The sequence below is a fragment of the Mus caroli genome, chromosome 12, assembly GCF_900094665.2.
Source record: "Mus caroli chromosome 12, CAROLI_EIJ_v1.1, whole genome shotgun sequence".
Lineage (NCBI taxonomy): Eukaryota > Metazoa > Chordata > Mammalia > Rodentia > Muridae > Mus > Mus caroli.
In genome coordinates this window covers 520,744-535,943 of record NC_034581.1, presented here as the reverse complement: position 1 = coordinate 535,943, position 15,200 = coordinate 520,744, and the positions used below count along the sequence as shown (strand labels likewise).

The window sequence follows — 15,200 nt, the reverse complement described above, 5'->3', positions numbered from 1 at the left end:
CCTCCCTTCCTCCCTCCTTCCCTCCCTCCCGCTTTCCATTCCTAAAAGACAGCCCAGTGGGTAAAGGTACCTCCTGCCAAACCTTATGACAGGAGTTCAATCTCTGGACTCTATGGGGTGAAAGAAGAAACTGAGTCTTGCAAGCACTTCTCTGGCTTCAACAACTCTCATAAACAAACAAGCAAACAAACAAATATTTAAAAAGTAAAACAATAGCCGGGTGTGGTGGCGCACGCCTTTGATCCCAGCACTTGGGAGGCAGAGGCAGGTGGATTTCTGGATTTCTAAATTCGAGGCCAGCCTGGACAGTTCCAGGACAGCCAGGGCTACACAGAGAAACCCTGTCTCAACAAAACAAAGTAAAACAATGTAAATCCTAGTACTTGGGAGGTAGAAGTAGGAGGATCATGAATTCAAGGTTACCCTTGGCTCCATACCAAGCCTGAAGCTAGCATGAGGTACATGCGACAGTGTCTCAAAAACAACAACAAACCCCAACAACTTAGCACCAAACACCAAAACACCGGTTATGTGTATGTTACAACACCAATGCTGTATAATGAAAAGCGATCTGTGACTACACTGATACATGAAGTCATACAAACCTACATTTACCCTCAAGACTGGCTGGGGAACTTTAGCAACTTCAATGTGCCTCTTTTCTCATTTACAAAATCATATTAGGAATCATATCTATCCACTAGAATTGCCTTGCGTACCAGGTAAACATCCAGGCAGGGAGAGATGGCTCAGCGGTTAGAGCACCTGCTGCTCTTCGTGGAGGATTGGAGTTCAGTGTCCACAGTGAGCAGCTCGTATATGTAACTCCAGCTCCAGGGACTCTGATGTCTTCATCAAGAACACATACACACACACACACACACAGTGGACTACAGAAGTAAGCCAGTTACAGCCTAGACTACATAGCAAAGCCCTGTGGAGTAGGGGGAGAAAGGTTTAATACTGGAGAATGAGGACCCCGTTTGGGAATGAAGAGTGGATCCAGTTAATGCTGCAGCCCTTCTAATCCTAAGAGAGATGGTGCATCTCACAATAGTATCCTTTCAGGTTTAAGGGTCTCACACAGCTGGCAGCTACAGGATCCCTTTAGTTGGACTGGGTAGACAATACACATCCAAGGCAAGTGAACAGTCAGCCGATGTAGCCCAGTATGCATTTCTGTAGTCTCCTGAAAGAGAGACCAGTGGTTTTGACCTCTATGAACCTGACAGGAGGTGTCCACAGAGATGCCCCTGAGAGCCACTACACTGTCTGCATCCCTGGGCAGTCTGCCCACAATCTAACCTCCTAGAGGATAAGTGAAGGCTATGGGTTATTAACCTCACCCCAGAATCCAATGATACTGCTTAAGATGCTGCTTCCCAGGCTGACTGTAAATCAGAAGGCTGTGAATTTCCTTCCTTTGTTTTTTTCCTTCAGTAAAGACAGCTGGGCCCTAAACCCAGAGGTTCTGGCTCAGTAGATCAGAAGCAAAGCCTCTACAGTTTAAAGTGCTTCATGTATAACCACATTATGCAGTGACTATTTTAGTGGGGCCTGTAGTCACTACATGTATCCAAACCCCAGCTGAGATACTGTTGACCCCTAAAGTTTGAGAAATCATGAGGATGTTCCTGAGACAGTGTGCCTCAAGCAGCCATGATGACGATGCTATGAAGGTTAGGGTGTGGCTGTGGAGACAGCCTCTCAGAAATGTCTAAACCTGAGGCAGAGTGACAATGGTAGTGCTGGCCTCCCCAGCTTACCTTTCCTGTAAAGGGTTTTGGGGTTTGTTTGTTGTTGTTGTAGTTTGGTTTCTTTTCCCATGAGAAAACCTTAAAAGAAAAATTACGCCCGGTGCTCACGGGTTAAGGCTCGAGAACTAAGAATCTGCCATCACTGTTATGATTCAGCACGCATTGCAGGGGTTTCCGGTTCCTTTTTTTTAAAAAAGAAACGTAGGCACTCTAGGAAAACAAATGAGTCCTCCTGGCCCATCTGTGAGAGGTGCAGTGCTTTTCCTCAAGGGTCAGCGTGAGGAGGCACTGCCTGGTCTGCTGCACACCAAGCTGCTCAGTGTCTACAGGAGAGGCACTCACAGGGTGTGCGCGCGCTGCAGGTACAAATGACTGAATGGCCCCTCTGTGGAAGAAGGTCTCTGAGAAAAATCGATGGGAAGCCTATCTAGCAGCCTATAAATAAACTCGTGGTCCCCACTTGATGCAAAGCACTTGTCACGGGGAGATTAGAGGATTAGGTGCTCTGTGTTAGGTGAAGAGGAGTGCAGAGAGGCCCGATACTTAGCAGAGTAAACTAAGATGAAAGGGACCCTTTCTGAGCTGCCATCACTTTCATGACAATTCAACATCAGGCAATGGAAACCAGCAGGTGCAAACATCCTTATCTGGGTTCATGGCAAAGGAGACCAGGACCCCAGGGTGAAAAGGCTTTGCCTCTTGTTTACAGCCTTTTAAAGGGCCATGTAAGGTCAATGGGGCTATTTCAGAGCATTAAGCACACTTATTAGGATTCAGCCACAGTGCAGCACATCTCAACTCACCGACTCATGAATCTGAATTCTAAAATTACCTGACCAGTTATGACCGGCTGAGGGCATGTGTAAGATTTAACCAGCTCTTCCATACTGCTCTGTATTTTTCCTAGACTGTTCCATTCCACAGCCTTCGGAGTTGCAACATCTGAGTCATGTATGTGATCTGACTGTCTGGGGAAAAGCAGCCGCCTTGGCATACCCCGCCCGCCACGAACGAACGAACGAACGAACGAACGAACGAACGAACGAACGAACGAACGGACGAACGGACGAGACCTAACTGTCAAATCTGACATGCTGCTTCTGTCCCGCCTCACTCCTCTCCAGCACCACCAGCCTCTAAGCTCTGCCACTTCCACTTACAAGAGATGCCAGGGCTTGGGGGATGGACTGGTTCTTTGTTCCTGGTTAGTGTCTGAGTCCATGGTTTTGATTCCAGGTCATCCTTCCTTTCATTTTATTCTTTGCTTTTGCTTTCTGTTCATTTCTTTCCTACAGAACCTTAACCTCCAACAGTTAAATTATCACTGCTTGAGAGATAAAAAGGGCATCCCTCATCCAGATGGGCCACTCAAAGACTGCAACGATGGGTGGTTATCTCTCAGACCACAGGAAACAGGACTGTTCTGAATAATCAATTAGCTAAGATATGCAAAGCACTTAGAAGAATGACCTCCACCCAGTGCATATTCAGTAAGTGTAAGCCATTAGCACTACTTTTAGCAAGCGTCCTACTGTGAGCTTTCCAGGCTTCTGGGAGTTTTCTCCTTTTCTTCTTAACATTTTAACTAGTTCTTTTCAGTGCAGCAACCACACTCACTTGTTCTTCCCTTTAAGGAATATTCTCAAGTTTTGTCAAAACCCCAGCAACATTGGATGTACTCTTTATCTTTCAGTAAAGCTTTTATCCACCCTCATGAGAAATTACCCCATTGTTGCGGTAGAGAAACTGGCAATCCGTTGTAAACAAGCAAGTTTTCTCTCTCTCACTCTTGAAGTACTGGGGTGGAAGCCAGCGACTGTACATAGTAGGAAAGCACTCTAAAAACTGGACATAGTAGGAAGGCACTCTAAAACTGTACATAGTAGGAAGGCACTCTAAAACTGTACATAGTAGGAAGGCACTCTAAAACTACATAGTAGGAAGGCACTCTAAAACTGTACATAGTAGGAAGGCACTCTAAAACTGAGCCACAGCCCCCAACCCACTTCCTTCTTGACTCTTGAGTAACAGCTAAGGAACTTTTTGTCCTCTGCTAGATCCTCCCAGGTAGCTGTGCCCCATGGCTTTAGGGAAGCTATTTTTCTCTTTTGGGGGGCTGACTATGATATTTCAACCTGAGGATTCTTGTCTTCTATCAATCTGGAAAACTGTAACCACTTGCTCTTCAACCTAACTCTGAAGTGTTTAGATTCTAATTAGACCACTGTTCTCTACACTCCATCACTGAATGTTGCAGCTCAGATTTTCCAAGTTTATGTTGTGTTTTGGAGATTTTTCTTTTCCTCTTTTTGAGCTAGGGTCTCATGTATCCCAGACTAACTTCAAATTCCTAGGTAGGTAAAGCTGATCCTGCACTTTAGATTCTTCTGTTTGGGGATTTTGCAATTGTGATGGACATCTCAGGACGGTCTGAAATCCATCACATAGCTCAGGCTGACCTTGAACTCGATGCAGCCACTCAGTCTCCAGTTTTGGAAATTTTTCTTACACATATTTTCCAGCTCACAAATTTTATTTTTACCTGTGTCTGGTATTTTATTAACACATTCACTGCTTTTTAAATTTAAAATTATTTTATTTTTGATTGTGTGTGTGCATGTGTTTCTGTGTATGTACTTGTGTACATGCATACAGGTGCCTGTGGAAGCCAGAAATGGACAATGGATCCCCTGGTGTGAGCCGTCTGCTGTGGGTGCTGGGAAGGGAATGCCAATCCTCTGCAAGAGCAGCAAGTGCACCTAGCTACTGAGAGTCTCTCCAGCCTCCCCACCCCACACCCTGAGGTTTAGTATCAGTGATTGAGAAATTTGGGGGCTGCAGAGATGCCTCAGTAGTTAAGAGCAGTAGCTGCTCTTCCAAAGAACCGGGATCTAGACCCCGACATCTCTGTGGTGGCTAAGAACTGTAACTCTAGTTCCAGAGGGTCTGGTGCTTTCTTCTGGCTTCTCCCACTGTCAGAACATGGTCTGAGAAAGAAGTTGTATGAGGAGAATTCTGAGTGCTTGTGAGAAAATGTCAACCAAGCAAGGTAAGAGACGTAAGAACTCAGTTACTTCAAAAACATGAAACTGTTCTTAGATTATGCTTTTATGCCTCTTTCCAGGTGTAGCAGACAGGAATGTGTTTACATCAGATTATTCATCACAGATGACTACTATTTGTTTATATGCTACTGTGGAAAAAAATGTTTCTGTCGTGTGTGTGAGTGTGTGTGTGTGTGTGTGTGTGCAGCTTGCCTGTCACATGAGGCCTGCCCTTGTGACTGCATACTTTACTCATGTGACTCCTCTTGACCCTCAGAGTATAAACTGCCTGACCTGAGTACAACTGGCTGTGTCATAAACTTCAGTGCTCTTCATTTACTGGCTCCATTCTCCCAGGTCCCACCACCTAGAGCAGTAAATAGTATACAGGTGTATATGTAGGAAAAACACCCATATACATAAAATAAAGATAGAGCTTAAAGAAATTTCCCTTTCCTGTCAGAACTGCTTCTTCCGTGCTGCCGGGAGTCTATTTATGGATATCCTATCCTGCTCCCTTGGTTTATCTGTCCATCTTTTAACTAAACCTCACTGATTGTTTGGCTGTTTTTTTGAGACAGAGAACTCACTCTATAGACCAAGGTGGCCCCTGGAACTCATGGAGATCCACATGCCTCTGCCTCCCAAGTGCTAGGATTAAGGGGGTGTGGCTAAACCTCACTTTCTTTATTACTAGAGCTTTATAGTAGGCCTTGGTTTTAGCTAGGGTGACATTTGCCAACTCTGTTCTTTCTCAAGACTGTTATAGTTACTTTGGGTCCTTTAGTTTTCTAGACATATTATTAAAGTGAGTTTGCCAGTTTAACAATAAACAGAAGCCCATTGAGCATGGCCCAGCAGCATATGCCTACAATCTTAGCACCGGGGCGGCAGAGGCAGGAGGACCCCAAAGTTCTAGGCTAGGCTAGTCTACACAGTGAAGTAGAAGCCAGCTAGGGTTCCAACCCCAGCCCAGCCTCTGAGTGTACTCTCTGTACGTCAGTTTGAAGATACATCCTAATGTAAACACCGAGTCTTCAGTTGATAACATGGTGCACCTCCAGTTTACTTTGCTCTCCATAATTACTCTTAGCAAGAGTTTATAGCTTTCCGTGTTGAATCCCTTCCATCTCTATTGTCAGTCTTCTTGTTGGTGGTCCTGGAGACGCTCCCCGTGCTCTCTATGCTTTCCATCTCGCTGCACGCTATAAGCTGACCTTTGTGCTCTCTCTAACAGTGTTTGCACAGGCTCTACAGCACTCTAGAGAAGACCATGCTACTTCCCAAGACCACTTTACTTCCTTCTCAGTGTTTACACTTTGTGTTGCTGGCTAGGCCTTCCAATGTGACTGTAAATAGAAATAATAAAATTAGACTAGGGAGGATTCCAGGATTCAGTCTTTAACAACCACACTAGCCGGTAGTTTCTGTGTAGGTATTGTTCAGGGAGAGGAAGTCTGTCCTGTCTTTATTCCTGGAATATATAGGGAGATTTTTACAAATGGCACTGTTCTCGATCAAATGCTTCTTTTTCATCTACTAGTATGATTTTACAAAGTGTTCTTTAAATTGTTAAATACACTGATTTATTTAATATAGTACATTAATTTGTATTGCTTGGATACATTAAATTGATCATGGTGTACCAGCCTTTTCACATATTTTTTTACCTCCTGTAAACATGACAGATTCAACAGTAAAGCCATCAGGACATGGAGTTTTCTTTGTGGGAAATTAGTTATGAATTCAATTTCTATAACAACCATTTAACTGATTTTCTTTTTATTGCTAATTTATGTGTCAAAATTTTTTGGTGTCTTTCAAGAAATATGCATATTGCATCAGTGTTAACCTTTTTGCTTTTTATTTTTTGAGACAGGGTTGAAATGTATAGCCCTGACTGTCCTTGAATTTGCTTTGTAGACCAGGCTAGCTTCAACCTCAGAGATCTACCCACTTCTGCTTCCTGGGTGCTGGCATTAAAGGCATTTAATACACCTGGCTGGGTTATTAATTGTATTGAAGTCAATGTTTCATCTCATACTTTCAATTTCTGTAATATCTGTAGTGAGGTCCCTTCTCATTCCTGACAGTGGTGATTTGTCCTATCTCTCCTTTTTCCATCATCTACTGATTGTTAGGAGTTTACACTAAATGTATTGATATTTTTAAAGAACTAAATTGTTTGACTTTCTCTTCTTGATTTGTGTTTCAAAGAACATTGCAGATAAAATTAAAGGCTCCTTCATTCTCTTCCCCATATATATCCCTACCTTCTATTCCCCAGCAACCCTCTCTCTGAGGGTAGTAATTACTATTGAGGGTCACAATTACTATTCTACATAATATGCATACTCAAATACTGCTACTTTCTGATACTCTCCTGAGGTCCTCCATTCACTTACCATGTTTCCTGCCTCTGCAGCTAGCCGGGCAGCATAGCGGGCTATAAGCCGGTGTTCCTCATCCAGTCGGCTAGGACTGTCCAGCACACTGTCAAGGAGATAAAATTCAACAGGTGTCTATGAGACATCCTAGTTCTTGTCGGATCCTCAGGGAGAAGGCTTGTAACTAAGAATGTTAAGAACAACACGCAGAGGCCTGCGTCACAGACTAACAGTCTTCTGAGACAAGAGGATTTCAGGACACACCGAGTCTACACACACCATCCCTATGCATCTGCATCAGCAAAGGGGCAGTGCCTTTTTGAAAGAAGGGAAAGAAAAGAAAAGACATCCTACAAAAAAGCCTGTACAGTGCTAGGTCTGGAACTAAAAGAAGACTTAAAAAAATTATGGGATCATGAAAAACAGAGGGCTAAGAAAAAGTGTACTTAACACTGGATGAAGGAAATGGGGGATCCCGGCCAGGGTTGGCCAAACGAAACTCTCAAGCTGGAAAGAGCTCGTAGCATTAGATATTCCCGTTTAACATTCCCTTTCTCTCTCTTCTCTAAAATGTTCATTTCACAAATGGGCACAGTTTGCAGTGAACTAGTCTATTATTATTATTATTATTATTATTGAGATGAGTTATTTCTGTATTTCCCACACTGAGCTCCCAATTCTCCTGCCTCAGTCTCTCCAGAACAGGGATTGTGAGTGCTACTGTGTGATGCCTCACCCATTATTATAAACATGTAAGGATTCATGCAGATGAGATGCTGGATAAAACGGTACCCAACAAAAGAAGATCAGCTTCACAAATATAGCTGGCTTTTTTTGTTTTTTGTTTTTTTTTTTTGAGTCGGGCTCTCATTCTGCAGCCCAAGGTTGTCTTGAATTCACAGAAAGCCTCCTTGCCTCTGCCTCCCAAGGGCTGGGATTACAGACGTGAGCCACCATGCCCACTAAGATGCTTTAGGGACTCAGGGATGATGATGACTTCATCAGAATGTGAGAAGCTAAGTCAAGAGCATCTTAAGTTCCAGGTGTGCCTGGACCACAAAATGAATTCAAGGACAGCTTGGGTAATTTGTTTCAAAATGAAACATTAAAAGGTCTAGAGCTATTGCTCAGTGACAATGTAGTTGCCTAGCATGTTTGAAGCTCTTAGAGCAATCCTTAGTGCCACAGAATAAAACATCAACAACAATAAATTAATGGTTTGTCATTTATCTGTCCCAGTTTGTTATTTATCTGTTACAGAATTAGAATCAGCCAAGAAATCTCTGATTTCCTCAAGGCAGTACGGGGTTTGTGCCCTTCGACTGCAGACCGCAGGGGCTCTGAACCATGGTCACCAGTCCTAGCTCGATAAACCTACCATTAAACTCAGGGCTTGAATGTGAGGCAGCGACCCCTGCAGTGCTCTGCTGTGGTTGACATCCCAAGCTTTCTAGGACCCTGGGCAACTGCCTTTGCTGACAGGACGTTACTTACACTGCCTGAGATAAACACTTCTGTTCTCAGAGACCAAGAGGCTGGGATGAGTACACAGATACCATCTGTTGACCAGGGAGACTCTCTGACAGTCTGCAATGATCAGTTCCTTTCTCCTTCCCACAGGAGAAGCCCATCAAACCCACTCGGGAGTCTGTAGGACCTGATTGTTCCCCCAAGACTTTAGGGAGAGGGACAAGCCCCTATATAATGCTGTTGCTTATTTGTCCTGGTAAAATTATTGGAAACAGTATGAAAGTTGAAACAGTCCTTTGCTAGTGCTTTTATTTTGATGTGGTATGTGTGCATGCATATGTGTTAGAGGCTACAATGGCATGCCAGTGGAGGTCAGTGGACAACTCAGGAACTAGTTCTTTCCTTCTACTCCCTGGGTTATCCTGCTCATTTCCAAGGCCATCTTTCGGGGCCCCAAACATCCTTTCATATGTATATTTTCCTCAAGGACAACTGTTGAAGGAGAGAACATAAAAGACATGTCCTCTCTGAGTGTGTTCCAGCTTTGGGAGTTCAGGCTTCTCACGGGTGTACGGACTCTTCTGGTATCACCAGCAGGGATTGTACCTCTCTTCAGAGACTGTCTAACTCCATGCTGAGGTAAGTGCCAGGCTTGGCCAGGCTCCTTCCCTTGTGAAAGCCAATGCTTTGGCAATTAACTCTGACAATCACAGCTGGCAGCTGTTCAAATACACCACACAAGCAGAACTTTTCCTGCCGGCAAACCCAGGAACCAGATCTCACCCCCTCCCTCAGAGCAGCCTTAGCTGCACTCCCGGTGCTGCGGCTCTACTGACTAACCGTGTGCAGTGTTGCAGACGAGCCACATAGGAGGCTATCAGCGCATGCTCATCGGCCAAGAGATTGGGCATGTCTTGGCTATACTGTAACCTGGGAACGATGGAAGCAAAGACAGCAAGCGTAACACAAGTACAGAAGAAGAAATGAACATGGATTAAAATCAGCAAACTTAAAAGTAAAACAAACAAATCATAATAAAGAAAAGGGAAAGCCACAATGCATAATGGAGTATGGTGTTAGGTCCTGGAGATGCCCCCGCTTCCCCCGACACACAGCAGTCTTTTCTCTCTTTGGTTGACTGAAACTTCTTCTGAATGGAGAATCCTGTTCTGCCCAGGTTGTGGACTCTAAGATAGAATTACTTTTCAGGAAAAGCCCTCTGGCAGAAAAACAAACAAACAAACAAACAAACACCAAAACTGAGCACAGTTTATTTATTACTGAGTGACACCCTAATAGTATGCTTTTATGGCTTCTTTCTACACTTAAGAATTTCCAGTGTTACTACACACTATCTGCCAGGTAAGTATCTCTCTTTCTACTGAGATGCAGGTTCTCATAGAACCAGCACTTGGATGAACTCGATAAAACTGCATCGAAGAGTAAGAGTAAAACAGAACAGTGAGGCTCTCTTTTGCGGATATATGGACGCTCCATAGCGTTCGCACTTAAAAAAACTAGAGCAACAACATCTTTTAGCTGTGGAAATGCTAGCATCACAGAGTCATCTCGTTAAGCGAGTAATCTAGTCAGTACCACTTAATCACTGCAGCTGACTTCAGACGCCAGAAGGGGGCGCCAGATCCCATTACAGATGGCTGTGAGCTGCCATGTGCTTGCTGGGAACTGAACTCAGGACCTCTGGAAGAGCAGTCAGTGCGCTTAACCACTGAGCCATCTCTCCAGCCCCAGCTTTATTTTTTATAATCACATTCATTCAGTTTTTTGGTTTTTTTTTTTTTTTTTTTTTTTTTTTATTATTGTGCGGGTGTATCAAGGTCTTACTATGTAGCCCTGGATGGTCTAGAACTTAAGAGATCCACTGACCTCTGTCTCTGAGAATACAGGTGTGTCGAATCACACCTGGATATTTCTAGCATTTATAAAAATATGGGTAGGGAAGTGGCGGGGAGGGTATGGGGGGCTTTTGGGATAGCACTGGAAATGTAATTGAGGAAAATACGTAATAAAAAATATTAAAAATTAAAAAAATATTTTATTTTCAATTATACATAAGTATGTGTGTAGGTATGGGTTTGTGCATGTCAGTGTAGTATCTCAGAAGGCCAAAGAGGGTATTGAAGCTCCTGGAGCTAGACTTACAGCTGTTAGCTAACTAATGTGGGCTAGTTGGTCCCCCAGGTTCCAGGGGAGTCTTCTGTGAGCATATTAGGATTACAAATATGAACCATTCTACCAGAGAAACCTGTGCAGGAGTGCTTTCACCCACTGAGCTATCTTCTTGGCCCTGCATTTCTTCTTTTTAAAAGGACTGAAGGAGAAATGTCCCCTAAGATCTCAGGCATTTGAGTCCTTGGTCTCCAGTTGGTGGTGATGTTTGGTGAGGTTTAGGTGATGCAGCTGGAGAAAGTATGTCACCAGGAATAGGCTTCAGTATTAAAAGCCTCCCACCACTTCCACTTTGTTCTCTATGTTCCATGCCTGCATTTGAAAGCAAGTGTTCTCAACTTCTCTACGCCTGCTGCCTACTGCTCTGTCTCCCTATCATGATGGGTTCCTAACCCTCTGGAAATATAAGCCAAAAACGAACAAACAAAAACAGTAAGAACAAACAAACCCTAAAGCATTCTTATATAATAAGTTGCCTTGGCTACGGCACACAGTGTATCTGTAGATATGTGTACATGTGTGTGGGAGCACATGTATCTTGGCATATGTATAAGGTCAGAGGACAACCTGCGTGAGTTGGTTCTCTCCTTCCACTATGTGGGTCCAAGAGATGGAACTGGATATCAGAATTGGTGGCCTGAGCCTTTACCCTGCTGAGACCTCAATGGCCCTGCTATTGAGTTTTTCAGACATGATCTCATACATCTCATGCTGGTCTCAAAGTTCATTTATGGCTGTGCTAACTCACCTGCACTCCCTCAGACAGGGTTTCTCTGTATAACTATGGCTGTCCTGGAGTTCACTATGTAGACCAGGCTGGTCTTGAACTCGAAATCAGCCTGCCTCTGATTCCCAATGCTAGCATTAAAGGTGTGTGCCACCATGCCATGCTGGTGTTGAACCCTCAATCACCCCAAATGATACAAGCATGTGCCAACATATTCTGCCACAATTACTTCTTTTTTTTTTAAAGATTTTATTTATTATTATACATAAGTACACTGTAGCTGTCGTCAGGTGCACCATAAGAGGGTGTCAGATCTCATTATGGGTGGTTGTGAACCACCATGTGGTTGCTGGGATTTGAACTCAGGACCTTCGGAAGAGCAGTCAGTGCTCTTACCCGCTGAGCCATCTCGCCAGCCCCCCACAATTACTTCTTTAGAACTAATTAATTACTGACAGCAACCAAACCAGCTTCTATTCTAGTGGAGGAGGTGAAGAATAATCATCTTCCAAATGTATTTATTTTGTGCATGCGCCCACATGTGCAGACATAAGTGTGCCACAGTGAGTGTGGATGACAGAGGTCACCTCTGTGGCACTGGTTCTCGCCTCCAACCATGTGGGTTCTGAGGTGGAACTCAAGTCATAAGGCTTGGCAGCAAGCACATCTACTCACTGAGCCATTTCACCAGCCCAAGAGTAATAATTTTACAATATAATAAAATAATAATGATGAATACTATGTAAAAAATTTAGAATATGAAATAGATGGAAAGTTTCAGAGTTTTAGATTAGATGGTGACATTACGATAGAATTTAAGACAATGATGTCTTTCAACTCCTTAATTTCTATTCAAAATGCTACACATTTAGAGGACTGACCTCCAACGAAGGCTAAAAGCATCAAGCAAGTCCTCATGGCAGGCAGTGCTCATGACTACTCTGCCCCGGGAAGGAGTGCTCCCGAGGACTAAGACCGGCTGCTCGGATCCAGTGTCTCTGTCCCCTATTATGAGGGAGTCCAGCCACTCAGCCATGCTCAGCTTCCCATTACTCAGCCCACAGGGACCCTGAAGAAGCTGTAAGAGACTCAGTGTTGTACCTTTGGGGTTTCCCCCTGCAATCATCAGAAGACACTATTAACAAAATAGATGTGAAGGCCTCTGTAACCTGCTGTATTGAGAGGCCATGTTGAACTCAACAATGAGCCATAACAGACTGCTTTCCAAAGCACTGTTTCTTGGCTATGATGTCCCAGAGTGTAATAGGAGCAGTTTGTTTTTAGAAATGCAGCTTATCAGCTTAGCATCCTTGTTCTAAATTCGTTAAGTTAAAATGGCTGCTTTTCTCAAAAGGCCAGATAGTGAATATTTTAGGCTTTGGAGCCCAGGGGACTTTTGCAATTAACTGCTCACTTGCCATTTTAGAGGAAGCAGCTATAGACAGCATGTAGTCAAATGGTCAGGGCTGTATGGTAATAAAACTTTATTTACAAAATGAGGCTGTTTACTTGCAGGGTGCAGTTTGCAGATGATTGTTAGCGGAAACCTAGTCTGAGAATGGACACAGTTCACTCACCATGCCAACGTCTCTGTACGGCCTGGGAGTCTTTATGTTATGTTTTCAAATTTGGGTCAATATTAGGCGCTAAGGAAGCACAGAGCAACAATGACTGGTTTGACTACTTTGCTTAAACCAACTTTGACTCCAAATATGTTCTAGAGTCCTCAGTGCCTTGGGTGAATTCAGGAATCCCCAGAGATGCACTGTGATCATGTTGAGAACCTAAGAGGGTACACTCTTCCATGGTGACACAATCCAGGGACGAGAAGCTCTGGAAGTAGCATGCTCTAATTCCTGGTAACCCACTTCAGCCAGTATCAATGGGCAAGGTGCTCCAAATCTAACAGGGCCTTTCCAGGATACAACATGCTAGCTTGTGTTGTCCCTGCCAGACTTGCTGCACAAGTCTCAGGTGCTCTTCAGTTTGGTCTAAGTTTGAAGGGACTGTGGTAAAACCTACCAGACAAAGCCATTCACAATGAGTGAAGGCCAGTGCATAGACTAGAACAAAGAGCCCCATGGAGTACCTGATCTTTGTGATTAAACTGAGAAAGAGAATAGATCAAACTGAGAAAAAGAGAGCCAATATTCAGGAAACAAGGCAGCAATAGCAAGCTCAGTCACAAGTCAAATGCAGTCTGGTGAGATGACTCGGAAGGAGAAGGTCCTTGCTGCTAAGCCTAATACTACATGACTCAGAAGGAGAAGGTCCTTGCTGCTAAGCCTAATACTACATGACTCAGAAGGAGAAGGTCCTTGCTGCTAAGCCTAATACTACATGACTCGGAAGGAGAAGGTCCTTGCTGCTAAGCCTAATACCACAGTTTGACCCCTGTGACCCACCTGACAGGAGGAGGGGACAGACAATGCCTTCTTCTCCCAAGTACATAAAAACATAGTACAATTTATTGGTTTTGGGGGAGCTTGAGACAAGGTCTCTTTATATAATCTTGTCTGCCTTAGAACTCCATATGTAGACCAGACCGGCTTCAAACTCATAGGGACCCACCTGCTTCTGCTTCCTGAGTGCTGGGTTAAAGTTGTGCACCTCCATACATAGAGCTCCCTCTCTGTGCCAACCTCTCTGTAGGGTTCGGGAGTTTTCTTAAAAAATATTTTCAAATTTGGGTCGAGATTAGGCACTAAAGAAGCAGAGAGCAACACTCACCAGTTTGTTAAACTAAATGTTAAAATACCATACACACACACACACACACACACACACACATATGAGAAAGAGAGGGAGTAACGGGGAAGGGGAGGGAGGGAGGAAGAGAGAGAGACAGACAGACAGACACTGAGGGGAACTCAGGAAACTGATGAGGTTGAAGACTGCATGTGAAGTCACTAGCAGAAAGCTCACATCAGAGACCTGAAGAAACACAGCACGCAGGGGACCACCGAGTTGTAGGAACTTAGAGCCTGGGGAAGGCGGAGAGAGATCAGAACTTAGAGTACAGCAAACAATTCAGTTCCTTTGAATTTTGGGGAAGGAAAAAGCATGTTAGGTCAAATGGTATGAAGCACTCAGGGAGGACATGGCAGCAGCTGTATTCACAGCACTAACGAGCTCAGAGATCAGCAGGGAAAACCAGGTGATCCCAACAAGAAACCAGAAGACCATCCTCTGGCTCTGGAAGGCCCTGGGTTCAGTGAAACGTTAAGTGTTTTAATACAGCAGGAGAAATCTGGCCCCTGTCAGAGGGGCTGGCAACATCCTGGGAGAGAATAATTAAAAAACAAGTACCCAGGGACTGGTGGTGACTCAGTAGCTAAGAGTGCCTGCTGCTTTTGCAGAGGACCCAGGTTCAGTTCCTAGCACCTATATGATGTCATAACCATGTATAACTCCAGTTCCAGAGAACCTGACACCATCTTCTGGCCTCTGTAGGGACCAGGCATGCAGGTGGTTTTACATGCAAGCAAAACTCTCCTACATGTAAAATAAACTTTAAGAATCCAAACCAGCCGGGCGTGGTGGCGCACGCCTTTAATCCCAGCACTCGGGAGGCAGAGGCAGGCGGATTTCTGAGTTCGAGGCCAGCCTGGTCTACAAAGTGAGT

General features: G+C 44.2%; 1 protein-coding gene across 11 annotated transcripts in view; it reads right to left on the bottom strand.

Moving 5' to 3' along the window:
• Positions 1-15,200, bottom strand: part of Dtnb (dystrobrevin beta) — a 193,562-nt gene that overhangs the window by 40,450 nt on the left and 137,912 nt on the right. For 6 of the 11 annotated variants that reach the window (XM_021178988.2, XM_021178987.2, XM_029484418.1 and 3 more), the window contains 2 exons: positions 9,499-9,588; positions 7,207-7,294 (listed from right to left, as the gene is read on the bottom strand). In XM_021178988.2, the coding sequence (XP_021034647.1) occupies positions 7,207-7,294; positions 9,499-9,588 (178 nt within the window). The remainder of the gene's footprint in view (positions 1-7,206; positions 7,295-9,498; positions 9,589-15,200) is intronic. The other 5 variants (XM_029484420.1, XM_021178989.2, XM_029484424.1 and 2 more) reach the window with 1 other exon arrangement.